The following is a 26,484-nucleotide window of genomic DNA, read 5'->3' as shown; positions in this document are numbered from 1 at the left end:
CAGTTTGGATTTTGTGTGGCATGTTGGCATTCATGGCCTTGGTTGTTGCTGTCAAGAACAAAAGTGATGGTGCGTTGCAGGATATAAACTTTGCGCTATCACAAACCTTTCGCCTGTCCCACAACGTAATTTTAGCAAGGAGAATGCCGTTACCCTCTGTGTCAATCTGTATTTGTGCTGTCTGTCCATCTCTCTCTCACGTGTGTGTTTTACCACCATAGACAAGTAGTTGCACCCTTGAAAATGAAAAGTGGTTAAGAATCATCCCGTAGTTTACCGCTGTCGGAGGAGTCTGAACCCGCTCGGTTACGGGGCGCTGGGCTGGTGCTCTGAGCACCGCAGGGATCAAAGGGGCTGTCCCCGTGTGTCCTGCTGCTTCCTAACGGCGCTGCCGTGTAATGGGAAGAGCCAGTCCCAGTAAGCTTTGTCTGTGTTTGCTCTGGTTGATGTTGGATAATTACCAGTAATCTTTAACGTATGTATGTAACACCAGTCATTTTTTTTTCACTGATTATCTGAAGTTTTTGTTTGTTTTTTTTTTTCTTTCCAATTACACTTTCAGCTGTACAATCTATGGATCATTCTTTTGATGGAATATCCATAAAAAAGGAGGAAGGTGCCTACCAGAGAAAATCTAATCCTTGAAATTTCAGACAAATCCTCCCGTTCCTTAGGAAAGGAATCATGAATGAGACAAATATGCATTGTCTCTTTGCTATGTGGTTATTGCTTTCCGTGTAGTGGAACAAGTGGGATAATGAGAATTCCTTCGTGATTAGAAACAATATAAGCAACACACGGGAAAATGCACCCATCAGCCCACCCCTCCCACCTCAAATATTCTGACATAATGCTCAGCGTACACGCAAAATTGAGGAGTTAGTGCGGGTTGTGCTGCAGCTCTTGATTACAGAAGGAAATAGTAAATTACCTTAAAAAAAACCCCACAAAACAATAGAGTGAAACCCTGTTAGGAGGCTGCTAGTAATCCCAACACAAGCGTTCTCCAGAATTCCTTCTGGAGCTCAGCTTGTCAAAGAGCTCCTCCTCCCTCCTGATCAAGGTGTGAACTGAGTTGCAGCTTCTGGTAGAAGCAGTAAGGTTGACCTGAGGCTGGAACTTACCTCCCTTTGCTCATTTATCAGGGTGAACCATTTTTAATTCACAATAAATACTGAATTTTTGTAAAGGCTAACCCATGGTACGTGGTGTGATGAACTAAGTTCACATCTGAAGCAGGAGAGCGCGTTTCTGTAAGAGGAGGGATCTGATTCTTACCTACTGTAGAGAAATGTGATCCCAGGCTCAGGCACTGCCAGCTCAGCGGGTGAAATCTGGGCACCTTTGCCAGAGGAGAAACAAACCTCAATTTGTTGAAAGGTGAACTGTGCTTGTTCTCAGGAGCTGGTTTACCTGAACCCAAACAGTAGGCAAGCTTTTGTTGCTTTTTACCTAACTTATCCCTCTTCAGTCAGTGTGAAGTGTTTTAGAGCAAAATTCTGAAGTCACTTTAATTCCCAGGGGTTTTAAGAACCAAAGTCCCTCAGCTTTCAGTGGCACTAAGGCTCTTCTGAAAAATGGACCATAAGAAATATATGAATTAGGGAATCTTTGACTCTAATCATTGTTTCATTAGTTGTATAGTGCTGTCATCTGAAAACACCTCTTACAGAATTCAAAACTTTAATGCTGCTCAAGTAAGTGTGGAAGAATCTATTAAGCAGCAGCTTTGTTCATCCCTGCTGTAGTACCTGTGCAGAACTGCCATATGCTGAGGAGTGTCGTAATGGAGAGGGAGGTGGCATCAAAATACACTCAAAACGTACCCCCCCACACCCAGTTCTTACTATCCCTGTATTAATTCTCCATGATGTCTCCATTATTTGATTTAAAAAGGAAAAGATTAAAAGATTACTTCTGTGTTGCTTCTAAATTCTAGTAAATGGGAGGTGGGTGCTGTAGAGCAACCATCCAGGTTACCCGTGGGTAAATGGACAATCTATGGACAAATCCATAGATCAATAACAACCATAACTGGCTGATAATACTCACTGTAACTTTTCAACCACTCCTTGGTAGGGTGTACATCCAGTGCATGTGTACGTGCACAATAAGAACACGCTCCGCTTGCAGCTCGGTGTAGAATCTGTGATACAGGAAAGCAATACAGCATAATAAAAGTCAATGCAGGGAAATGTTGTATTCTAAAAACCAAAATTTGCATGTTTTGATCAAGTACGGGTGCTTCTGTTGGGGAGCGGCCACTAACACCTCTGCTCTGCCCTTTCTCAACACCAAATCAGCCTGTCCTGTCTCAACAACAAAGGAGTTGTTTTCCTCATTTACTGACTTAATAACTGGAGGGCTCTAAGCTGTTGGCTGAGTTGGAACCTTCTCATTGAGTATCAACATGAAAGCAGTATTTTTTCTTTACGTTTTCCTTTACAGAAGTGTAAAACTAAACATCATGAGCTCTACTTACATCACTGGATCAGATCAGTATCCAGTAGGTGAAACACAACATTAGAGCTCATGGAATAAATACAGAACAGAGTAACTTCAATGTTGTTATTCTCCAGCAATAGGCACGTTTTGCTGGATAAGCTGATTAATCCACCCCCAGCCCTTACCATACCGTGCACAGTGACTGGCAGATAATTTTGATCGAGCAGTAGGTGGTTTGTTCCTCATCTGCATTCCTGATGAGCTTCACCATGGAGAAGTATTTTCTGCAGTTAAAGAGGAGGTGGAGGATTAGAGAGTGTTGGGAATTGCCAGAGCAGTTCAGAGAGGATCCCTGGTGAAATGCTGAACTTTGCTAAAGGCTCAGTACAAGTTTTTCAGAAGTTGACTCTTAGTCCTACATCCTTCAGTGCACCTGGATACTTCCCTGGCGATAGCATAAGACTCGCAGCAGTTTACCAGCTGTACAATTTTGGGACCAGGATGAGGTGGTTGTATTTGATAGCTCAGGAACAACGCTGAGTACTTAATCATGTATTTCCTGATCTGTGTCTGAACACGTTACCTCAGCCAGACAAAAATAGGTTTGGGTTACGTCTGCCGGTGCTCGGTGGAACCGTGCGGTTGCACAGGTGGCAGCTCTGAAAGAATTTCACCCAGTGCTGAGAATAGTTAACAAAGAGCGAGCAATCCTGCTTGATTTCTCAAAGCCTCAGGAAAGTCAGTGAAACAGGAGCACAGGAGGAACTTAAAATGATAAACAGGGTGGATTCAACTGGGAAAACACCGGTAAATGTGACTGCTCATAAAGCAGCCTGAATTCTCTTCTCCCAGTGGAGCCACACATAAACTTTCATTTGAATTTTTACTGCTATTTTCCTCTAAACTTAAAACTCTACACTAAAAGCACATTAAAAACCTCTCAAGCAACCCGAGGAAGGGCAGGGTAACACAGGGCTAGCGTGCTGCCCTCTCCTGCTGTCGCTGTTACATCTCCTGTGACCACACACAGTGATGGAAATAGTGCTTCATGTTGGTACGGGGGCTTGGGACCTCTGGGCGAGGCTGACGCTGCGGCTGCGTTCCAGGCTCCTCAGGCTCTGCGGTGCCTCATCCTCCTGTCTTCTAGGTAAAGACAAGAAGGGAAGCTGCAACCTCTCTCGTGTTGACAGTACCACCTGCCTTTTCCCTGTGGAGGAGAAAGCCGTGGAGTACTACTTCGCTTCTGATGCCAGGTAATGCTTTCAGTATCTTTTAGCGGATATAAAAATATGCTGTTTAAAGCTGAGGCCTCGAACAAGAGCTGGGGAGGCTGTGGTTTCTTTATGAGTAATAGTAAATTATGTGTATGTGTCTGTTACTTTACAAACGTTAACTAGTTGCTATATGTGGCCCTGAAAGAGACAGAAGTGGATGAGATGAGAGTTTCTGTTAAAGAAATGAACACAATAGTGGTGTTACCCTTCTTCAAGCACATCTGTTGATAAGATTCCGGAGGTGAGTGATAGGAAACCTGAGCGAGTACTGACCTAAATTAATAGGAGAGATGCTAATTAACAGGAGAATTATGTTGATTCTCCAGGGATTCCCTTGGGCTTGTGACTTTCCCTGCCCATCCCCAGACTACAGAGTGTTGTCCGCCTCCAGAGCCTCCTGGAGGCGTGATGCAGAGTGATGCTGAGCCCGTGAAATACCCTTAGGCAGGTTTTAGGGGCTAAAATCTGTTCCGTGTAGTCTGGGTTGAATTTATAGTTGTTGATACAGTTAGCAAAGGTACCTGTACAAATTAAAGCAGAAATTGTTCTTTGCTTTAGATCCAAGCACAGAAAAGACAGAATTCATTTTGATTTTTAGGAAACATCCCAATTTAATTTATGAGAATCTGGGAAGCTTGTCATGTACTCAGCAGTACTGGTCCTTTTACCTGTGCTGAGCTTAAGAGATAGGAAACTCTGCACACGTGCAATTCCTTTGTCATCAAAGGTGCCTTATTTTAATCCCAGTGGAGGGAGAAAAGACTAACTTGACAGCAGCCTTACCAGGACTTTTGGTTTTCTCTATATTAGGGAAATGAATGTTCCAGAAGTGTAAAAATCCTGCTATGGTTGACTTCTGCAGCTCTTCTCATCAGAGCATTTTGGAGAGCGTTAGGACCCCCTGATGTGGTCTAATTTGAGAGCTTTGCAGTGACTTGCCCAAGGGCAGAACTAGAATAGGGAGCTGGTGGATTTCAGTGCAGCTTGCCTTGTTCAGTAAGAGAGAGTACAGACTAAAACCTGGCCAAGGATTTTAAACCCCACTGGTAATTCCAGTATTGACATTCCCCAAGGAAACTGCAGGCAGGGAAGGGATTCGATTGTACCTTATTCTTGGAGTGCTTCTAAGCAGATCTCAGAGTGCTTTAACAGGTGGCCAAGCTGTCCCCAGTTTTACAGCTGAGGAAAATGAGATGCAGGGAGGGACAATGGCTCATCACTGGAAAAACCAGGAACCAGCACCTGGAGTTGAGCGCCCTGTGTGCTCGAGCAAGTCACTGTCTTCCTGACTTCCCCTCTCTCGCTCCTAACGGTTAGATCGCATTGCTGCACGTGCTGCTTTGTCTGAGGAATTTGTAGTTTCTTCTGAATTAGTAATGAGGTAGGTGGAAAAAATCCAGTTATATTGGCAGTGTGGAAATGGACTTTACAGCACTCCTCTTATTTTAAAAGAAATTCCATTGAAATGAGTAACTTTCTTGAACCAAGAGCTGGATTATAAATAGGGCTGTGGCCCTCCTCTTTCTGTGAAGAATAATGTCTTAGGGTGAATGGTGTCTGCTTTTGTAGTGCTGTCATTGAGCACACCAACAGAGTGATTTTCCTTGAGGATGATGATGTAGCAGCTGTGGTCGATGGCCGTGTTTCCATCCACCGGATCAAACGCACAGCAGGCGACCACCCCGGCCGCGCCGTCCAAACCCTGCAGATGGAACTTCAGCAAATTATGAAGGGTAAAATCTTTTGGATGTCACCTGTGTAGATGCACGGGTCCTCCCTGGAGTCACAGAATAAGTCAGGTTGAAAAAGACCTGCTGAGGTCATCTGGTCTAAAAGCGGGGCCAAGTAGATCAGAGTGTTAAGGGGCCTTGTTTAGTGGAGTTTGGAGTATCTCCAAGGACAGAAGCCCCACAGCCTGTCTGAGCACCTGTTCCAGTGCTTTGCTGCCCTCATGGTGAAAAAAGTTGCCCTTACATCTAATGGGACTTTCCCTCTAGCTGCTATAATGAGGTTTGTGGGGCTGAGGACTTTGCCTCCTGCTTGGAGGCACCCATTTCTCCCAAGCCTGAGCCCTAGCAGGTTTGTCATTCCAGAGCTGACCCTTCAGTGACACGTTCTAGAAACTTGAATGGAGCTCTGTGATGAGCTGATGCTTTGGCAGAAAAAGAAGTCTCAGCTTAATACTCTGGTCACTGGCCTGTTAGTGACTCTGGTCTAAGCTTTTCCTTATAGACACAGGGAAAATGTAAATTACCAGGAGGCAATTTAAAGTGTTCTCATTTGTTTTGTTTCTTTCTTTTGTAGGTAACTTCAGCTCATTTATGCAGAAGGAAATTTTTGAACAGCCAGAATCTGTCGTTAATACGATGAGGGGAAGGGTCAACTTTGATGACTACACTGGTAATTGAGATTAAGCCTCCTTTATTTTTGACAGCTCAGTATCTAGTAGTTACTCACAGTAGGTGTAGAGGAGGAAGTAGGTGATGACATGGGAGATTAAAACGTCCTGGTGTAAGATGGTGTGTGTGTCTCACAGGGAGAGCTCCCAGAATTACGTGTGCTGGTGGGAAGATTATTTTTTGTGATTTTTTTTTTATGAAGTGGTTGATGGAGATGGTAGCACTGTTCGCACCAGTAATCCTGAGAATTTCTGCTACCCGGCAGGCCTAATTTTTCTCTCTGAATCTTGCTTACAGTAAATCTCGGTGGGTTGAAGGATCACATTAAGGAGATTCAGAGGTGTCGGCGTTTAATCCTTATTGCCTGTGGGACAAGTTATCATGCTGGAGTTGCGGTAAGTGGTCAGTCTTGATCTGAACTGTAGCTAGAACTGACCAGCGGGCACAGCATCGCGTGTGTCGAGCAGGTTAAGGATTGATTTCAGGTTAAGATTGAGCAAGTGCAGACTGATGAACGAAGACCCTTTTGGAAGCTGTGTACACTCGACTCTCAATTCATCAGCAACAGCAGGAGGGAATAAAAGCTGAAGAACTTGAATACTTATGAAAATGTTGTGTGTGACTTTCATAGCTATGGAAAGCTTTAAAAAACAAAACCTGCTCTGTCATAAACGACAGCTGGAAGGGAAGTTGCAGTCTACAACTACCTGAAGGGAGGTTGTAGTGAAGTGGGAGTCGGCCTCTTCTCCCAGGCAACCAGCGCTAGGACAAGAGGACACAGCCTCAAGCTTCGCCAGGGGAGGGTCAGGTTGGACATTAGGAAGCATTTCTTCTGAGCAAGGGTCATTAGCCGTTGGAAGGGGCTGCCCAGGGAGGTGGTGGAGTCACCATCTCTGGAGGGGTTTAAGAAAAGCCTGGACATGGCCCTTAGTGCCCTGGTCTAGTTGCCATGGTGGTGTCAGGGCAATGGTTGGACTCGATGATCCCAGAGGGCTCTTCCAACCTCACCGATTCTGTGATTCTGTGTGTTTCTGTGAAGAGACAATGCAAGAGCAGAATGCAAATGGTGCAACAAGGTAGGGGCTGCCCTGAGCCAGACAGGATTTCCTCCCTTGCTATTTACGCAGGCAGCGATGGCGCCTGCTTAGAGACATCTCTGCTCTTGCTCAGTGCAGGGGAGATTTCGCTTTGTACCTTACAGAAGCACTGGCTGTGCGTACAGCCAGTGTGTGATTTTGTTTCATCAAGGCCTGATTAATTGTTGGTTAAAGTGCGATGGCTGTAGACGAAGCCTTTCTAGGTCGGAGCTTGGCAACCCATAATGTTGCAATTAAAAGTACTCCACAATTTTGCAGAGGAATCTTTTATCCTCTCAGAAATGCTGCAAAGCACAGCTACGTTCACTCACTCACAAGGACCTGAAAATAAAATTTGTGTTCATCTTGGCCAGCTCTGTAAGATAATGTTGCAGTGATCCATCAACTAGCCAAAACAAGTTTCTGGCTTGGCCTGGATACAGGTGGTGGCTTCTGAGTTCTTCGGTAATACAAGTTCTAGTCTGATAGAAGGACATCCTGTGTTATATAATATATACGTCGTGTTATATAATAAGTGAGACTTAAGAACAATCTACGCGGGAGGGAGGAGTTGGCCTTGCAGGCTTGTGGTGGTGCCAAAAACCAGTTGCTTTTCACAGGGGTGGTTCTGTGACTTGAGTGTGGGTATACTGAGTAATTAGAATATAAACCAGCACTAATTTTCACATGGTATTTTGACAGTAATATTTTCCAGTGTGTGGCAACTAGAAGGCTTTTTTGTACTCCCAAACACTTTTTTTTTTTTAAACACGATGTAATATGTAACTTTCTGACATGTCCTTTTCCCAGACCCGTCAGGTTCTGGAAGAACTGACTGAATTACCTGTTATGGTTGAACTAGCCAGTGACTTCTTGGACAGAAACACCCCTGTCTTCAGAGACGACGTTTGCTTTTTCATCAGCCAGTCAGGTATGGTCTCGCTTTACCACCCACTCGCTCCCCTCTTTCCTGTAAGTGTCAGCTTGGGAGGGAGGAGGCAGGAGGGCCAAATTCTTGCGCCTGCCTGGAGGCTTGCGTGTGGTGAGCGTGAGAGAAGCAGTTGGCACACACACATCTAGTAGAGATTGGGAAAAAACAGCGTGGTTCTCCTCCTGTCCATCTGCGTGCTGGTGCAGGAGTTTGTTTAGCTGAGTCTTACATATGGTAACAGTAGTTTTGTTTCCTTTCGCTGTGAGGAAATATTCCATCAATCAACAGACTAAAAAAAGTGCTGCAGAGCTCTGGGTGAAGGCAACTCGATAGTTTCTTTCCAATAGTTTTAGTTCTGTAGTTAAAGCACTACCAACTACTAAGCCATATGGTGGATTGGATCCATAAAAAAATGAAACTATTACACACAAGTATCAAAAAATGCAACAACCTTGGAATGGAATATGAGCTAAAAGACGCTGTTAAGCATGAAAAAAAGTGATGTCTATCGCATTCAAAATATTTTCAAGGACAACTGCAATACAAAACTACAATATTTTTTTGCTCTTAGTTGCATTTACCGTTGTAGATTTTTGTAACTGATCTTCAGCTTTGACACTAGTAGTTACTCTTTCTCCATAGGTTAATATACTCTTTTGGTAGCAATTTTTTCTTCTCAGTATCAAGTAATTCAGAATATCCTCTTTGTAGGGAGCTCGTGTAAGTGTTCAAGTTTTCCCTGGATTTTTGGAATACGTGTGCAGATGTTGCTTGTTCCCCTTAGAAACTGGACTGTCCTGATCTAACAGGAACATGACTGAGGGCACGCGGGGGGATGCATCCTTCCCCTCAAGTGTTGGATGTACAAGCTAACAAAGATCTTCCTGGAACCCGAGCTTGGTCATAGGCAATAGAAAACCAAAGCAAATATTGAGCTGAAATAACCCCAGTTTTCCCCACTCAGAAAGCTGTTTTTCTAGCCTTAGATTCCCACCCTACATGACTTGCTTTGAGGAGTGCAGCATGCAGAGCAGTTTTTATGCGTTGGTGTGCTGAAGAAGCGTACCAGGCTAGCCTCAGGGTTTTTTGTTCTCTATTGTCACCTTCCACATGCAGGAGTACTCAAGAGGTGTGTCCTTTTAGGACAAAAGCAAACTGGTAACACTAGATGGAACACGCAGTAACTTCTATTTCTAGTGCTGCCTCTGGAGCTCACCCATAAACAGCACTGCTGGGATCATCAGTGCAAGGTTTCCTCCCCCCCACCCATCGTGTTCATTTAAACCAACTTCTGCTTCTTTGTATCTGGAGTTTTTCAATCAACATGGTAAGGGGTGTCCGATCTAAGCCAGCTTGTGTTTGCAGAGTGCAGACAATATTGAACAGGGATAATTAGTTTTAGCCATAACCTCTTTGATAAGGGATTTTGCAGCTCTCGTGTTGGTAAGTGCCATCAGCCAACAGTTGCCGGGGTTGCGATGGCAGTAAGGGGGTGGCGGGACGCCGAAGGCTCGCTGTAACTCCAGTGCCCCTGCACCCTGCAGGGGGTTATGGCCAGGTATCCCCAATACATGTTTTCCCCCTCCCCTGCCCCAGGTGAATTTTTATTATCTAGGAAAAGGAAGCAAGTTGTCTTAATTAAAGAAGATACACTTGAACTGCCTTTCTTTTTTAACCATAGCAGAGGACTGACTTATCCTTACATCAAGTACCAGTGTTAGGTTTTGTGTTTTCTAGTTTTCACTGTCATCTTCTCAGGGTTAAAACACAGTGTGCCAGGGCTGAAATAACCACTAACTCCTTCGACTTGCAGGCAAATACAAACCTCTGAGATTCTGTTTGGGAAATCACTGCAGTTTCCCACCTGCAGCCTTGTCAATACCTGTCTTTTCAGGCGAGACAGCAGATACTTTGATGGCTCTTCGGTACTGCAAAGAGAGAGGAGCCTTAACCGTGGGCATAACCAACACAGTTGGCAGCTCCATATCACGGGAGACCGATTGTGGCGTCCATATCAATGCAGGACCAGAGGTTGGGGTTGCCAGTACCAAGGTAAGTCATAAGTTTATAGACCTCACTTATTATCATCATCATCATCATTATTATCATTACTGAAACTCGTCCTGAAGGTGTTGGCTGTAGCGTGGGTCCTCTGCTAAATGCTTTCTGTTGCCTTTTTACTGTTGATGATTGATGATTGCGTAGTTAATGACCATGTGCCCAACACCACTACGCATTTTCTTTTTCTTGTATCTTGCAAAGACCTTTTTTTTCTTTTGTAAATGAAGCATTATAAGGAAGCAATATTAAATATTGAGAACAAAGGGGTCTCAGAGGGCAGAACTCCCTAAGAGGCACAAATTCTCTCCTCTTTGCCACCATTTGTCTTGAGGTACAGGTTTAAACTAAGGTCTAAAGATGGAAAAGGAAATTAAAAGACAAGATTATAGAAAGTTTGACAGCGTGTAACTGCCCTTAATGGCACTGCTTTACCAAAATACGTGTGATATTAAAACTATACTTTTGGCAAAAGTCTCTTACAGAAAACCAGTATTTCTGTCCACCTAACAATTATTCTGTGATTGATGCATCTGGCTACGCACGATACAGTATAAAATAACTTGCTTTGCTGCATTTCATTTTGATGAAGTGCTTCTGCATGGTGAAATCTGCTTTGATTTAGTTATATTTAGAGGCGAGATGATGTCAATCTGTTACATAAATTCAGCCAAAAACCACATTTGAGTTTAATAGTTCATTGGGGAATTTGATCATGGAAAATTCACGAGTCTCTTACAAGAAACTCTTGAACGAGTTGTTTGTCCCTGGGTTGTTTTCACATAGCCAACATTGCAGTTTGGAGATAACTGAAAATGGCATTTTCGCTCTGGTGATGTGGGGAGTTACCAAAGTTGTGCGTATATGAAATATGAACTTGAAAAGATTGTGCCCTAAGATTGTCCAGAGCTTAATTTTGAGAACATATTATAAACAACTCAAGCATTGTTAGCGTGACTGGTGCTATTTACTTCTGTAACCTTCAACTCCACCAAAACAAAGATCCCATTCCCTAGCTGGCGTAACTGAAACTTTTCTAGATTCCTTCAGGGCTATCGAAACCTTCTCCAACAGAGCAACATGAAAGTTTGATCATTGTTTAGGAAGGGACAGAAATACTACAAACCTTAATCTTATTTCTAAGCAACTTCAATCCCAGGCTGACACCACAGACCATTTCATAACGTTTGTCTTACAAGGACTTCAGAGGCCCCGCACTTCAAGGAAGATGTTGGGGTGTTGGAGCGAGTGCAGAGGAGGGCGACCAAGCTGGGGAAGGGTCTGGAGGGTCTGACCTCCGAGGAACGGCTGAGGGAGCTGGGGGTGTTTAGCCTAGAGAAGAGGGGGCTCAGAGGTGACCTTAGTGCAGTCTACAACTACCTGAAGGGAGGTTGTAGCGGGGTGGGAGTCGGCCTCTTCTCCCGGGCAACCAGCGCTAGGACAAGAGGACACAGCCTCAAGCTTCGCCAGGGGAGGGTCAGGTTGGACATTAGGAAGCATTTCTTGTCAGCAAGGGTCATTAGCCATTGGAAGGGGCTGCCCAGGGAGGTGGTGGAGTCACCATCTCTGGAGGGGTTGAAGAAAAGCCTGGACATGGCCCTTAGTGCCCTGGTCTAGTTGCCATGGTGGTGTCAGGGCAATGGTTGGACTCGATGATCCCAGAGGGCTCTTCCAACCTCATTGATTCTGGGATTCTGTGACTTTGCAATAGCTGCTTGAAACAATGCCTCAGATGTCTCTGCGAATAGAATTGCCTCAACTTGAGCACTAATTTCCTTGCCTGTGCAGATGATTTTTCCCCAAAGTCAGTGACACCCGTCACTATGGTCTTTTAGACAAATATGGAGCCTTACCAAGGTGAAGAGTTCAGAGCCTGTTCTTAAAGAAGTGGGGTGGCAAATCACTTACCTTTTCAGCTGCCTTTGTGTTCCTTGAATGTGGTCCAAAAAAATCCCAGCTAGCTGTCCTGTTGTCTGGCCAGATGTCAGCGGTGGGCTTCCGCTGTGCATCTCCAGTCAGCGGGTCTGCCTTCTTCAGTGTTTTCAGCATTAACTGCAGTGAAGACAGACACAGGGACGGTCACAAAACAGGATTTAATAGTCGCCAGGGAATCTTAGAAATATTCCATTTTGCTTGTTGTATCTTAACGTCTTGGAGTACAAGAGACGTGCCATTGCATGCCTCCATTTGAGATTTGCCCCCTGAATTTCATGTTCATCTTCACCACTTAATTGGAATGAAAGCTGCCATTTGGTACCATGTTAAGAATAAAGCCAACAGCTAGCCTAAGGATTTTACGTAGTAGGTGACAACCATTTGGTCACTGTCTTAATGACATGTTTTCTCTTTCTCTCCCCCCCCTTATCAGGCCTACACCAGCCAGTTTGTCTCTTTGGTGATGTTTGCTCTGATGATGTGCGACGACAGAATTTCGATGCAGGAAAGGCGCAAGGAAATCATGCGTGGTCTGAAGGGACTGCCAGGTAGGAAACTGCTGCATTTTTTGTGTCTCACCAAGTTTGCTGATGGACAGCCGGCTGAACATGAGCCAGCAGTGTGCCCAGGTGGCCAAGAAGGCCAATGGCATCCTGGCCTCTGTTAGGAATAGTGTAGCCAGCCGGTCTGGGGAAGGGATCGTCCCTCTGTGCTCGGCACTGGTGAGGCCGCACCTTGAATCCTGTGTCCAGTTGTGGGCCCTGCACTTCAAGAGAGATGTTGAGGTGTTGGAGCGAGTCCAGAGGAGGGCGACCAAGCTGGGGAAGGGTCTGGAGGGTCTGACCTACGAGGAACAGCTGAGGGAGCTGGGGGTGTTTAGCCTGGAGAAGAGGAGGCTCAGAGGTGACCTTAGTGCAGTCTACAACTACCTGAAGGGAGGTTGTAGCAGGGTGGGAGTCGGCCTCTTCTCCCGGGCAACCAGCGATAGGACAAGAGGACACAGCCTCAAGCTTGGCCAGGGGAGGGTCAGGTTGGACATCAGGAAGCATTTCTTCTCAGCAAGGGTCATCAGCCATTGGAAGGGGCTGCCCAGGGAGGTGGTGGAGTCACCATCTCTGGAGGGGTTTAAGACAAGACTGGACATGGCCCTTAGTGCCCTGGTCTAGTTGCCATGGTGGTGTCAGGGCAATGGTTGGACTCGATGATCCCAGAGGGCTCTTCCAACCTCATTGATTCTGTGATTCTGTGAAACTCCATAGCACAGGCAAACTTCAGCAATGCCTGAACTTATTTTTGAAAGATTGAGGGGATCAGATACATGCTATTAGCAGTAACCTTCGCAACCACGTTCTCTTTAATCTCTTCAGACCACTAAATTGGACTATTAAAACACTGAGTCCAATTTCTATGCAAGTCACTGCTATCTGTGTGTATAGTTTGAGAGGCACAGGCACATAAACACACACAACTGGAATTCTTCTCTTTTGTTCTAGACTTAATTAAAGAAGTGCTGAGTATGGATGACGAGATCCAGAAGCTGGCCACAGAGCTGTACCATCAGAAGTCTGTTCTCATCATGGGACGTGGCTACCATTATGCTACCTGTCTTGAGGGAGCTTTGGTAAGAGATTCTGTTATTTAAAGCTGGTTCAAACACACTTAGCTGTGGACTTCAGATTTCAGCACAGGAAATGACACATGGCTACAAGTTGATTTAAAAGCAGCTAAGAGCTACGGTGTGTTGGCTGATGTACTGGGTCAAATACCTAAAGCTCCCCGTAACACTGCTGAGGTGGCCACTTAAAGATACTCAGGTCACGTAACTGCCACAGGCTACGGTGGGTTGAAAGGGTGTATTTTCTGTCTTCACCCTGGGAATGCTTTACTGTGACGGGCTGGGCACCCTAATAAATCAGTTCTTTGAACTGTTGGGGTGGCATTTCCAGGAATGCTCAGCATCCAGAACAGAGCAGGTACTTACTAAAGCCTGTATATTGCAGTCTTTAACTTTGAGGAGATTGCTGTTCTGTAAAGTGCTGTCACCCTCTGACATGCAGATGCATCCTCTTTGTGTTTGCCTGCCCAGTTCAAGACTGTGATGACAGATAATGTTGGCTGAAGGCAAATCGTAAGGCCTGAGGTGGGTTTGGTGTTAGAACCATCAGTGTTGATGGCCTGCAAGCAGCTCAGCCCAGAGGCACTACTTTGATCTAGGTTTTCAGGCTGGATTACATGTAGGATCTGAGGAGAGCCAGATGCATTTTTACAAAGTTACAAAGAAAGTGGAAAAAGCCACAGAGATAGTTAAAAAAAAAATAAATTAAAAGTTTGCCCAAAGCTTTATGAATTATTTTTTCCCCATCTAGAAAATTAAAGAAATTACCTACATGCACTCCGAAGGGATATTGGCAGGGGAGCTGAAGCACGGCCCTCTCGCGCTGGTGGACAAACTCATGCCCGTTATCATGATCATCATGAGAGACCATACGTATGCCAAGTGCCAGAACGCTCTCCAGCAGGTCATCGCGCGGCAAGTAAGTACCTGGAAAAGTTTACAGTGCATCAGAAATGTTGCTTTTAGTATAAAAGCAGTTTACAGGGCACCCAAACTCTTTGCTTGAGTGTCACTGCCTAAAAATGTGAATTCAGTAGATATTCCAGGCGTTTCAAGTGCAATTTTTGCAGTGGATTGCAGGAGCCTCGTGTGGTTTGTTTACCCCTTAAAGTGTGCTACAGGGCTGCCCATGGGATGCTGACCTGGTTTGTTCTAAATAAAAAGTTCTTGCCACTGGTGCTCTGAACAGAAGTGAGAAAAAACCCTTCCAGACCTGTTTTTCTTCAACATTTCCCTTGGTTGCAGGGGCGACCTGTTGTGATTTGTGATAAGGAAGACATCGAGACCATTAAGAACAATAAGAGAACAATCAAAGTCCCCCATTCCGTGGACTGTCTGCAGGGGATCCTGAGCGTTATCCCCCTTCAGCTTCTGGCTTTCCACCTCGCAGTTCTCAGAGGCTATGACGTAAGTACAATGTTCCTTCCCTTCTGCACTCGTGTTTGCTCTCTGCAGATCTGGAAAAGATGCGTTGGGTGATGCTGGCAGTCTGTGGGGGTTGTCTGTGTAATTGCTTGAGCTACTGGAACGACCAGGTTCAATGGCAGAGCTGGCAATTACAGAAGCCTCTGCTGACCAAAAGCTGCAGGCAGTCTGGTGCGCTTGGCCGAGCCTTGTGCAGTTTGGGTTTGGACATGTCTGTGTTCTGGTACGAGCTGCTGGAGGGCTGGTAGGAAGCTAAAAGGAAGGGAAGAATCCACAGAAGGATGCTGGACAAACACAGTCTGTGTTAGGTGTTTGATCTTAGTACAGACACTGGCCTCTATCTCCTGTCATGTGAGCAACATAGACTGAAGGGACTAACTCCTTAGTTCTTGACAGAGGAGTTGTAACAGTTGAGGTTTATGGACTTGTTCTGCACCAGTTACCCTAAATTAACATGAAAATATGTTCAATCGTTTCCAATTTAAACGCAGAACAACCGTTCCACACGTTACAAAGTTATACACAGACAAAGAAAGTGTGTAAATACTCACAAGCGTGTTCTTTCTCCTCCCTCTCTGCAGGTTGATTTTCCAAGAAATCTGGCCAAGTCCGTAACTGTAGAGTGAAAGACCATCTGAATCATAGGGGCAAAGGGGAATTAAATGAAAAACTTTTTTTGGTACCAAAATAACTTGATTTTAAAGTCCCCTAGGTAAATCTTATTTTGGTAAATCGTTGTTTGTGTACAAGATCACCATAATTCCATTACATTAGTGATTGTCAAATCAATTCCACGTGCTATGTCAATAGCTTTGGGTTTTTTTGGATGATAGACTTCCATGAAAGATGTTAAATGGTTTTCTTTAAAGACGACTGAATCTTCTAGGTAAGGGGCCCTCCACTTTACTTTGAGCTAATGTCATTGTTTCTTATCCAGTGTGACTCATTCCAACCATTGATCAGAAACCACTGAATGAATTACCTGTCATGCTCTCAGGCAGGGAAGCAGGATGCCAGAATACACAACTGGAACAAGAGCTGTTACTGGTCATGCTTGTGCAGATATTTTAACAGTGAACAAAACTGTAAACGAGCATTTGGGGTCCATTTCTGCCTCATGCACAAAAGGGAATTCAGCTGACCTGTCACAGCCTCCTAAAGTTTAGGCACGTGGTAAATGTGCTAAGAAAATAATATTGCTTCAGAAGGATTTTATCTATGCCAAATACCTAGCAAGTGACAATCCTGGAGACTGGGTGGGCCACCACACGCTGTGTAACACCAGCGTATGCCTGTAGTTGTGCCCCTGAAGACAGTGGAACTCACGTCTGGGAGTGTAAATGTGTGGGTGCTTCCCAAACCGGGGGGGACGAGAGGAGCACGGCAGGGCTCACTTTGTGCTGGTGGCTTCTTTTTTTTTTTTAAACAAGTAGAAGTCTTCCTGTGTTGAGGATTTTTCCCCTTGAACTGAGCAGTGTGGCACCATAAACACGTCCTAAGGACCAGCGTTATGCTGCTGCAGGTCACTCACTAGTCTGCAGGGGTAGAAGAAAGTTTCTGCCTTGTATCTCTCCGGCAGAGAGACGGCACTAACGCTCCCTGTCTGAGGCTTACTACATTAGCCAAAGTCCCTTAATGAAAGCGTAATGAAAGGTTCTGGTTTATTTAGGAGCAGTTTGTATGTGATTTGTGTCAAAGTCAGCTGGTTTGAAATTGGAGGAGATTAAAAAAGGCTCGATAGACACTACAGAAATATATACCCTGGTACTAGTTTTGTAACAAGCTTGCAGAGAATCAGAAATTACACAGAAAATGCGCCTTCAAGACTTTCTCAAAGTCATTAAAGGGCAGTTAGCTGTGTATTTCCTAATGCAAAAAGGTGAATTTCCTACCAGCTTGATGGGTTTTGAATTAGCTTTATATACACCCGTAAAAAGAAAAAGACAGTCCAAGGCACAAAGCAATGCTTGCCCAGTACCGGGGAATGTTCCAGGTCACTCACTGCCCCTGAAGAATTGCTCTACCAAATGCAGTGCTTGGGGACTGCCCACTGCCCTTTAACACCCAGTTCTCCTTGCACAGGGTGACTGTTGCTAAGAGCATGATCCTGGCCTCCTCCTACGGTGGAAGGCGACTGCTCAGCCCGAGGTGTTTCCAAAGACTCTGTCTGTAACAATTCTACTCTATAGAAAACCGCAGTAACTATTTAACTTCAAGTCAGTACCAGCTCAAGGCTTAGTTTTATTCTGAGAAGGAAATGCTGTGTGCCTGGAAGCAGCTTCTCGAAACCAATATATGTACGTTTATTAATACGTTGTATTGAGACTATTAATTTAGGAACGCGTTGTGCTGCCAGTGTCTCTTTAAGAACAAAGTAGTAAATACTGCATTTTATTTATATGGCGTTTGCTTAGGAGGCACCGACCCCTAACACTTATGAGCCTCTGCCTAACCATGAGTAGACTTCCCCCCTTCATTTGACGATGATACTTGTCCTTAAGGAAGAAACAACGCATGGTCGTTGCTAACAACTTGACAGTTCCTCTTCCTCCTCCTCCCACCCAGCTTGCTTAAGAGAAGAGAAACTGCAAACGTGTCCCCGTAGAGGGCTGGAAGCAAAGCAGGGTTCCCCTCCTGTATCCCCCCACCCCAGCACAACGACACAAGGACTTGCAGTATCACATCCTGTGTTCTTGTTAGCGTGGGATCTCATGTGAAAGAACCCTGCAAGAGAATTATTTTAAGAACTTTTTCTCCTATTCTGCTCAGAAGAAAAGCAGCATCACTTTTATCTAGCCTTGTACAGCTGATTGTCCGCTGGCTCACCAAGCCTCCTAGCAAACAGGACAGTAGACATCCCTGTTAAAGTACAAGTTGCTATTCAGGAAAAGTTCACTAATGCAGCTGTTAAATATTTATGAAAGGAAGTTGTATACAAAGAGGACCAAAGAACAGGAGTCTAACTTAGAAATGTCAGTCTGATGCTCACATCGGGTGTAACTGTACAGATATCGCTGAGCTGTTTGGTTTTATGCTGATAGCGAATCCTTATTTGTAATTTAAGGCATTAAAACTCGTCACTGTCAGAAGTAAAGGTAGCGTTCACGCCCCGCGCTCTGCAAACGGCCTGAAGTGTATAAAACTGCCTGCCAAAACAGAGGTTTAGTCGCTACTTGCACCTAGGCCGTGGGATGTTGTAATGCTTAATAGCAAAGACTGCTCTGGAGCACGCTTGCTATGAAGAATTTCTCTGCTGAGCATGGTGGGGAATCCGTTAAGCATCTCATTGTTGTTAATTGCCATGCCTGTGTGAAGTGAGAATGTATAAAGGACTCTCCTTGGCTTTCCTTACCTCATCGTATCTAGACGTGTTGCATTTTGATGAACAGATGATGTTTCTCTTTTCCTTAGCAAACTTTTAGAATGTCTTGTGATATTTATTAACAGCCAGTCAGTCTTCTGCTCTCCAAAATTAATGTTTTGCTTACTGAGCCAGTAAAATTCCCTCCTTCCTAATTGAGGTGTTTCAAAATTCAGTTGCCCTGTCACTAAAATTGAGCCACAGGTAAATACAGATAAAGGCCTTTGCCATCTGGAATAGCAGCTGCCTATTACTGCGTACTTCTGTCAGAATTTATTTTGATTTAAGTAACTCTTTTCCTCATCTGTGTCTACAGAGGCTTAAAGGGAAGCACACACCCATAGGTTTTAGGGGTTTTTAATTAACAAAGACCAGAGGACTCCAGGCTCAGCACATGTTGTTAGTGCCCGTAGATCTCAGACAAATTCCACGCTGCAACAGGAAACTAAGTTGTACATGGAATACACTTCTCTCAGAAAGGTTTGTCCCTCCTAGCTCTACTGAAGAAAGGCTCAGACAGTTCTTTCCTGAATCTGTCAGATGGATGAGTACTACCCGCATGCATGTTCTTATAAAGAGCCCAAACCTGTGTCTGGGTAGCCGTGTCCTTGTAAGGTGCAGCAATGCCATGGCCAATGCCATCTCCTTTTAGCATGGTCTTACTGACTTGAAGGTAATTGCAAACCCTTCTAGCCAGAAGGCTGCCTTGACACCCCGATTTGTGAAGTCTGAACCCCTCTGTGCTGAAAGAGCTGAAAGCTTCACACAGAGCATTTCCAAGTCAAGTGGGAGGGAGCTCACGGAGATGACGCGATGCATAATCGTGCTCAGTTAGGAGCCTTAAGACTAGCCTAAACACACTAGGTTTGGTTAAGCTGCAGATTGAAACACCTAAAGGCAAAAGGAAGACCAACATGTTAGTGCAAAATGAGGCTTTCCTCCTCTCTAGCTGTCACTAGTCCTTGATGCCACAAGTAGGTGCCTGACAGCAGCGTGTCGATGGAGAGACTGAAATTCAGTGCTTGAAGGAGCACATCAGTGTTTAGCTGTGGCTAATTTTAGATCATACCTGAATGTCCCAAACTTGCCTCAAAGCATGGAGTCCCTCCTCTACATCAGAAACAGGAAGAAGAAGAAACAAAAAAGTATTTGGTTTGAATAAAAGAAAACTATTTGCCTTCAATTCAGTTTATGTAAATAGCCATTTGAAGTGGCAAATCCCACCGTTTCCCTTCTGGATTTCTTTGCTCTGCCTGTACATACCCAGCTGGCTCGGGTTGTGGGGACCAGTCTGTATCTTGTTTCCTGTTGTGTGCTGTACGCAGAAGATGTCTCACTTTTGTCTGTAGTGTTTTATAATTTGGGTTTTGTCTTTTTGCTTACTTTTTTTGTATCTGTCTCACCCTTTGAATAAAATCAAGTGCCCTACATTAAACAAACGGAATTACTGGTCTTTAGTTAAATCCCTTTAAGACTAGGTAACCCCGGTGAAAGTTAAGGGCAGTAGATACAAAGCAGGGCTTAACTCACCTCTCTCCTAACCGGCCAGGCATTTTTTTCATGTCTGAGAGAGAATATATTTCAACTGCCCTGTCCTAACCGTGATTTTGCCACTAACCAAGAAGAAAGCCCATAAAATACCCCTAAGGCAGAACAGTCAGTGTTACCTTCTGTCCTTTAATTCTCATTGAACTACCACTTTTCTATCACCAGGCGAGACAAAAGCGCAGTCAGCACAGCCCATATGTGACCCATGCTTGGTGAATATTACTCAATGGTTTCTTTTTCAAGAAAGAAACCTGTTTGGGTAACGGGCAGACGCAAGCCCAGCAGTGAAGGACTCCAACACAGATGCTGAGATAATACAATTCAGTGCACATTCTTGTAAGACAACAGCTGGGGGCTCAGGGATTGCTCATGTCTAAAAAATGCCTTGGAAAACTTTGTAAGTGAAACCCACAATGACAAAAGACCGTCTGAAATTCCACCCCTCCTCCAGTCGGGGCCATTCATGGATTCATTTCCTCGGGGACCTTCACTTCTCCAGGGGAGTAATATCAAACACATCATTTCTTTTCCTAGATAACATGAGCAGCTTGGACTTGCTCTGCTCACAAATACCTTTCCTATACAAGTACCAATATTCAAAGGTCACAGGGCTACTTTTTAAGGCTTATTGCCTTGAAACAACGCACATATGTCCTTAGTATCACAGTAAGGGTGGTGCCTACGCAGGTGGTGGGAGCAGGACGGTCCACTTCTGCTCGCTCAGATCTGCAAAACTAAACAGCAGTTCTAGCTTGCATTACAGTCATCAAAACCGGGTCAAAGAGCTCAAAGCTTTGGGGTTTCAGCGTCATGGCTGTATGTCCCATCTGCTCAGGACACTGAAGGAGCAGGGGATGTTGCTGCGTGCAGGCTCTTCCCGAGGGGACGCCAGGGCTGCCCGGTCTCAGGCTGCACGGCCCAAAGCAGAGCTGAGCTTCTCGCACGGGGCTGGCTGCATTTCCAGTCACACCGGGGAGGGGACAGGGGACCCCCCCTTTCCTTAATCCATTCCCAGTACCATCCTCTGACGAGAAGGGAGCTGTATCGTCACAGGTAACTACGAGACGCTGCCAGGTTCTCCTCTGCTCATGTCTCCCCCTGGGCCATCTAAGCACAGACATTATACAGCGTGTTTAATTTAAGCTAATAAAAATGGCAGTGAGAAGACAAACACAAAGGGACACATCCAGGGTCCTTCACAAGCCAGGCCTGAGCTCTGGCTGCAAGAAAGCCATTGCCTTAAACCCTGACGTGGAGAAAAGTAGTAGGACGAGGGGCAAAGGCCCCACAGGCCCTTTGCACAGAAACTCTTCAATCGCACATACAATATGGCATTTGAAGATAAATAAGCTCCCAGAAGCTAAGTGAGATTTACAGAAGGGTATAAGCATTTGGTTTGAATAAATTACAGCAGCCTACCTGCTCCAAAGCACCCCGAGGCCCCTCTAGAGCAACCTGCTCCCGTGTATTTACCCTCACACGCTTCCACAGCGCGCGGGCCTTCAGCGCAGCTTTGGTGCTGGGCCTCAAGCCGCTGACTACACACAGTCATGCAAGTCTTTAATTTACGTATATTTATGTTTTCTGCTCTAAAGCAACCCTCACCCTCGCTCGCAGGAGCACTGTGCACAGCCAAGACCATGGGAATGGGGTTTATTCAATGCCTTGTTCTCCTCTTGCTCTCTGGTAAACTGTTTTTCACCACTGCAGGGCACAGCTGTAGTGCTGTACAATAACTGCTTGCACAGAAAACACCCACGTAGCACCGGGGATCAGGGAAATACCACCTGCCCCTGCAAAAAAAGCCAGTTCTGGAGTCGCTGTAGGATGCTCAGTGGGGAAGCAGCAGCCATAGGGTACGCTATGGGGAATTCTTGCCCCAGACTCCTTACGGATACAAGTTTAGAAAGAAAACGGAACGCTGCAACCTTTCTGCTGGACGTAGCAGGCCAAGGAGGGGGTGCTTTGCCTGTAAAATTGACTCCCAGTTACCAGGGTGTTATTTCACCAAACGCTGACTAACACTGGAGCCATCCTTCCCCGTTAGCTGGAGCTGCTACCCAGGCTGGTGTTCACAGACTGCACTTCTTGGCTTGAGAAAAGCGACCATTCCCCACACCACCTCAGAAAGCAGCCAGCCACAGGCATCGTGACGACGTGAAGACACACAAAGTGAATGAACTACCCCTACTTAGTACGGAGACCGGCAGCAGAGAGCACAAAGCCTTGAGGGCGGCACACCGGTACGGAGTGGACAGCCTGACCTGGTGAGCTGGTGGGTCCTGAGCTCCCGGGGGTTTCACCAGCCCCACAGCATCACCGTGCAGTGCCACAGCAGCACCCCTTGGCATTCAGAGCATTAACGAGGGGGGTTTAAGGGCCTTGGCTTTAGTGACAGCTGACAGACCCTCCTGGGAAACATTAAAAAACACTGTACAGGGATGGAAATTAATCTCAGCGGAGCATCCTGGCCTGTTCCACTGTTGAGTAGCTGCCTTCCCCACTGCCCACACACCCACTTTGCTGGGCTGTTCTTCCAGCATTTCCTTGCTGCTATTACATCTATTTCTGGCTCGCCGTGTTTCCAGTTTCCAGCTCCTACAGCTTGGAAGGTCCAACAAGCAACACTCTGCAACAGCTCGGCTTCATCGCCCATCTCTGCTACAACTCCCTGTGCAACCTCTGCCCACGCTGCCCCTGAGGCCACCTCAACCTTCCCGTCAGAGGACTAACAGCACCCCAGGAGCCCACGTCGCTCTGCAAAACCCATTTATCAGACAGGTGAGCATCACTGTCCTTTCCCACAGCAACGAGGAGGCAAATCCTTAGGTTCTGCTTTAGTGGCACAGTCAAACACGTAGAGAGAGACTGCAGAGACAGCCGAGACCATCCTGCCTTTGGAGGCACGTGGACAACCTGGCTGCTTCAGCGCCAGCTCAGACATGAAAGCAGGGTTTCCAAACTACTCCAAGGCTGATCCAAAAGCTGCCCTGTGTGCTGAAAAAGCAGCTATTTCTGACCTATTTATTTGTGATTGGAATACCTCGCAGGCATTTGAAAAAACAAATGAGAAGACAAAAAGCAAGCCGACTTGCCAAGATGGTCCATTCAGTGCTGAAGAGGTTACCCAGCCTAAGAGAAAAGTCAGACCCACAAATCAGACATGACGGGACTCCTTCTCCCCTCCTCAGTCTCATTCTTTATTGTTTAGGTCAAATAAAATATGTTCCCATGGTCCTTAACAAATTCCTATGGAAACGAGTTTAAACAAACAAGCTGCTCGCCTGTGTCTGGACAGCGAGCAGCGGCGTTCCCGTAACACGGGAACCCAACGGCGGTGAGCCCAGACGCGCTGGAGACGCTCACGGTACCACCCCAGCTCCGAGCCGAGGCAATTAGGCTCCCAAGGGCTCCCGCACGTCGGGAGATACATTGGGACCATGTGCAGGATGGGTGGCAGCACTGTGGGCCTGGCCAGCTCATTCTGAGCTGTAGGAGGGTGCCCAAAGACCTTATTAAGCAGAAAATTACCCTGCACAGGCAAACCCTGCACCTCGGCCGGACCGAAGAGACGCCACGGCTCTTGCTAAGAGGAACGATCAGCAAACCTGCATGGGACGCAGCTAAAAGCTCCCTGCTCCTCCCATTTCCATCTCTGCCCAGAATTAACCTACGCTAGATGAGAGCGCGTGTCCAGGGGCAGGGGATGCGCAGGAGGCTCCCGGCCGGAGCAGGCTGGCCAAGGACGTGCCAGCTCTGCCTCAGCAGATCTCTGCATCCCCGGCAGAGCAGGGAATGGGGCACGAGTCCTGCGGAGGATGGCATGCTCCAGCAGCCCCTCTGCTTTGGTGGCACCACACACACCGGTGGGTCACTGCTAAGAAGGAGACCCTGCCTCACCTTTCTTCTCATGCCAGTTGCCACTTGAACAAGCCTTCCTCCAGCTCACAAGCGGGTGCTTCCCAGCACCCAATACTGGGCAAGGCAGTGCCTGCCTGCACAGGGTGACTCACATCACATTGGCAAACTCTGAGGATGTGCCTGGAAGTTGGTTTCATAACCAAAGCCACCCTTCAGGGCTATCAGCGTATGGCTACTGGCACATCCGCCCTGGGAAAACCCAGCCTGAGCTACAAAACCTCCTCTCCAGCCCTTGCAGCCCCACCACGAGACCAGTGCAAGAGCACTACCAGAACAGACAGAACGGCCCCTGTGGTCACCGCTGGACTGCTCTGCTGTAAGCTGTGGCAGGGACTCACATTCCTTCTTGTGTTTTTTGCAGCACCTCCTACCCTCAGGAAGACACGCTTTTCCCAGCCCAGCCAGAAACACTGCTGAAAATCAAAATTCTCTTCTACCCAAACAGCCCCAGCAGGTCCACCTGGGGGAAGCTCAAGGCATACACACCCCACGCCAAGCCAGCAGGTTCATGTTCAGCGGGCGACCTCCCTGACAACGTAACATCAAACCTCTGCCCCCAGCCGTCGCCAGGTGGAATTCAGGGGGGATTTCAGAGCTGGGAATTACGCACGGAGGAAAAACTCCCACAGAACCACACCGCGAGGAGTCCCAGGTTTCCGCGACCCAGTGCATGTGTGTTACACCCCTCGCTGATCGTGTTGCTAAAGGAGAACGGCAATTCTCACCCCCCTCCTCTCCATAGGTCAGGCTTGAGCCTACAGAACAGCCACGTCATCTCCCTTAGCATAACTGGCAGACGGCCTTCAGGAAGGGCTCACGACAGGGCTTAAAATGTAGGATGAATTAACTGCCTCGAGGACCATCCCTGTGGGACCACATCCAAGTAAGGCAGGGGGCAAGCGGGTCTTGGGGCCGCCATGAGCTAACCCAGAAAGGCACCTGCTTGCAAGCGGAGCAGCTGGAGTTAGGAAGGAATTTTTGCTGCGGGGCTGTATGGACACAAGAGTTGGGGTAGGGCTCAGCAGGGACTGAAGCCATCTGCCCCTCATCCCCCTCCAGCTGCTGCCAGCCAGGAACAAGGGCTTGTCACGGTCCCAAGCATCATCCCAGGCTTTGCTAGGGACGGAGGCAGAGGCCTGGGGGCAATCATCTCTCCTCCAGGCACTGCTGTCCTTTCCCTTCCTAAGCTACATTTGGAGGTTATAGTTCAGTCACTAGGTGCCACGTTGTGCAGTGTAAGGTGTCACTGAAAGGAAGGCACGGCTCCTGGTGAGCAGGCGAGACAGAGCGAGAGCTCAAACCTGCTCCTAAACCCATTGCAGCTAAAAGTCTGTCACATCCCTCTAAGAAGTGCTCTGTACCTCAACACTTTACCCCTCCCGTTTGGGTTACCACGTGTCTAAACGGTATCATGGCCAATGCCTACATGGAAAAGCAATAAAACAAGTAATTTATTTGTAGCTGTCTTCAATTTAATACACCAGCTGGATGCGACCAGCTGGTTTGTAGCAGGCCAGCAGCCAGGGGGCTGTGGATAACTGGAGGTACACTGGTCACAGCTCCGAGAAAAACTGTTCTTGGGTAGATGTGGGTGGTTGCTATTAGCATAGGAAAAAAAGAACTGCAGCAAGGCCTGGGCTTTAACACCATGGAAACATCAGCTAAGAAACACTTTTCTCATCAGTAGGAACAAGCAGGGAAACGTTCAGCTGGGACAAGGGCTCACCAGCCTGGGAATGCTGCGGTCTTTGGCATTTTCTGCTTGTTGCAGTGACTATGGAAAGCGCTATATAAAGCCCTGTTCCAAAGGGAAATATCTGGCATTATTCTATGGCTGGAAAAAAATAGAGAAGAAACTACAGCTGCTCCTAAGACCACGTAGCCTGGGTGGATGCTGCTTCCCAGAATGGAAACAGGTAGAAGAGCCCAAAGCGAGGGGTCCTGCGTGCCCCACAGGCAGTTTGAAGCACAGAGCCTGTAGCTGACGGTGCTGATCACACTGTCGGTACCTGCCTTCCCCTGAACGAGTCTGGGAGTTCATGCCCCAGACTCTTGGTCCCTTCAGAGCCACAGCTTTACCAGAGGCCCAGAGCAAGGTTGTTTCACAGAGAAACAGCAGCCAAGACCAGACCTGTTTCAGTGCTGGACTCACAGCAAACGACCCCATTTCCAGCCTGCCCAGCATGTTTCGACAGTAACTGTATCTCAGCGTCCCAAAAACACAATCTCTGCTTCACAAACACCCGACTCCCCCCTGGGGCTGCACAGCTATTTGCAAACTCCCACCACGGTCCCAAAGGTGCAGAGGAGGTAGCGTGAGCCTCCGTAGTTGTTAAAAGACAGGCAAGAAAAAGCAGCAGAGCTACACTACACCACACGTCCCTTGAGAGCAAGAATCAACCCCCCCATCATGCTGATTTTTTCCTGTAGCATCTCAGTTACAGTGAGTAATCCCGTCAAGTCTGGATTGTTACCCCGCACACACAAAGCCCTCCT

At 46.6% G+C, this 26,484-nt stretch overlaps 1 protein-coding gene across 2 annotated transcripts in view; it reads left to right on the top strand.

The window, feature by feature from the left end:
• GFPT1 (glutamine--fructose-6-phosphate transaminase 1) overlaps nt 1-26,484 on the top strand; it is a 44,264-nt gene that overhangs the window by 17,190 nt on the left and 590 nt on the right. Inside the window, exons 9-19 of one of the 2 annotated variants that reach the window (XM_068421357.1) lie at nt 3,593-3,698; nt 5,289-5,452; nt 6,024-6,119; nt 6,416-6,513; nt 8,005-8,125; nt 10,020-10,177; nt 12,552-12,666; nt 13,612-13,739; nt 14,485-14,652; nt 14,979-15,140; nt 15,740-19,940. In XM_068421357.1, the coding sequence (XP_068277458.1) occupies nt 3,593-3,698; nt 5,289-5,452; nt 6,024-6,119; nt 6,416-6,513; nt 8,005-8,125; nt 10,020-10,177; nt 12,552-12,666; nt 13,612-13,739; nt 14,485-14,652; nt 14,979-15,140; nt 15,740-15,784 (1,361 nt within the window). In that variant the 3' untranslated portion in view covers nt 15,785-19,940. Of the gene's footprint in view, nt 1-3,592; nt 3,699-5,288; nt 5,453-6,023; nt 6,120-6,415; nt 6,514-8,004; nt 8,126-10,019; nt 10,178-12,551; nt 12,667-13,611; nt 13,740-14,484; nt 14,653-14,978; nt 15,141-15,739; nt 19,941-26,484 lie in introns of those variants that run through there. The other variant, XM_068421358.1, reaches the window with a different exon arrangement.

Source organism: Nyctibius grandis, chromosome 33 (genome assembly GCF_013368605.1).
Source record: "Nyctibius grandis isolate bNycGra1 chromosome 33, bNycGra1.pri, whole genome shotgun sequence".
Lineage (NCBI taxonomy): Eukaryota > Metazoa > Chordata > Aves > Nyctibiiformes > Nyctibiidae > Nyctibius > Nyctibius grandis.
The sequence above is the reverse complement of the archived record's forward strand: the minus strand, read 5'-3'. Positions and strand labels throughout refer to the sequence as shown.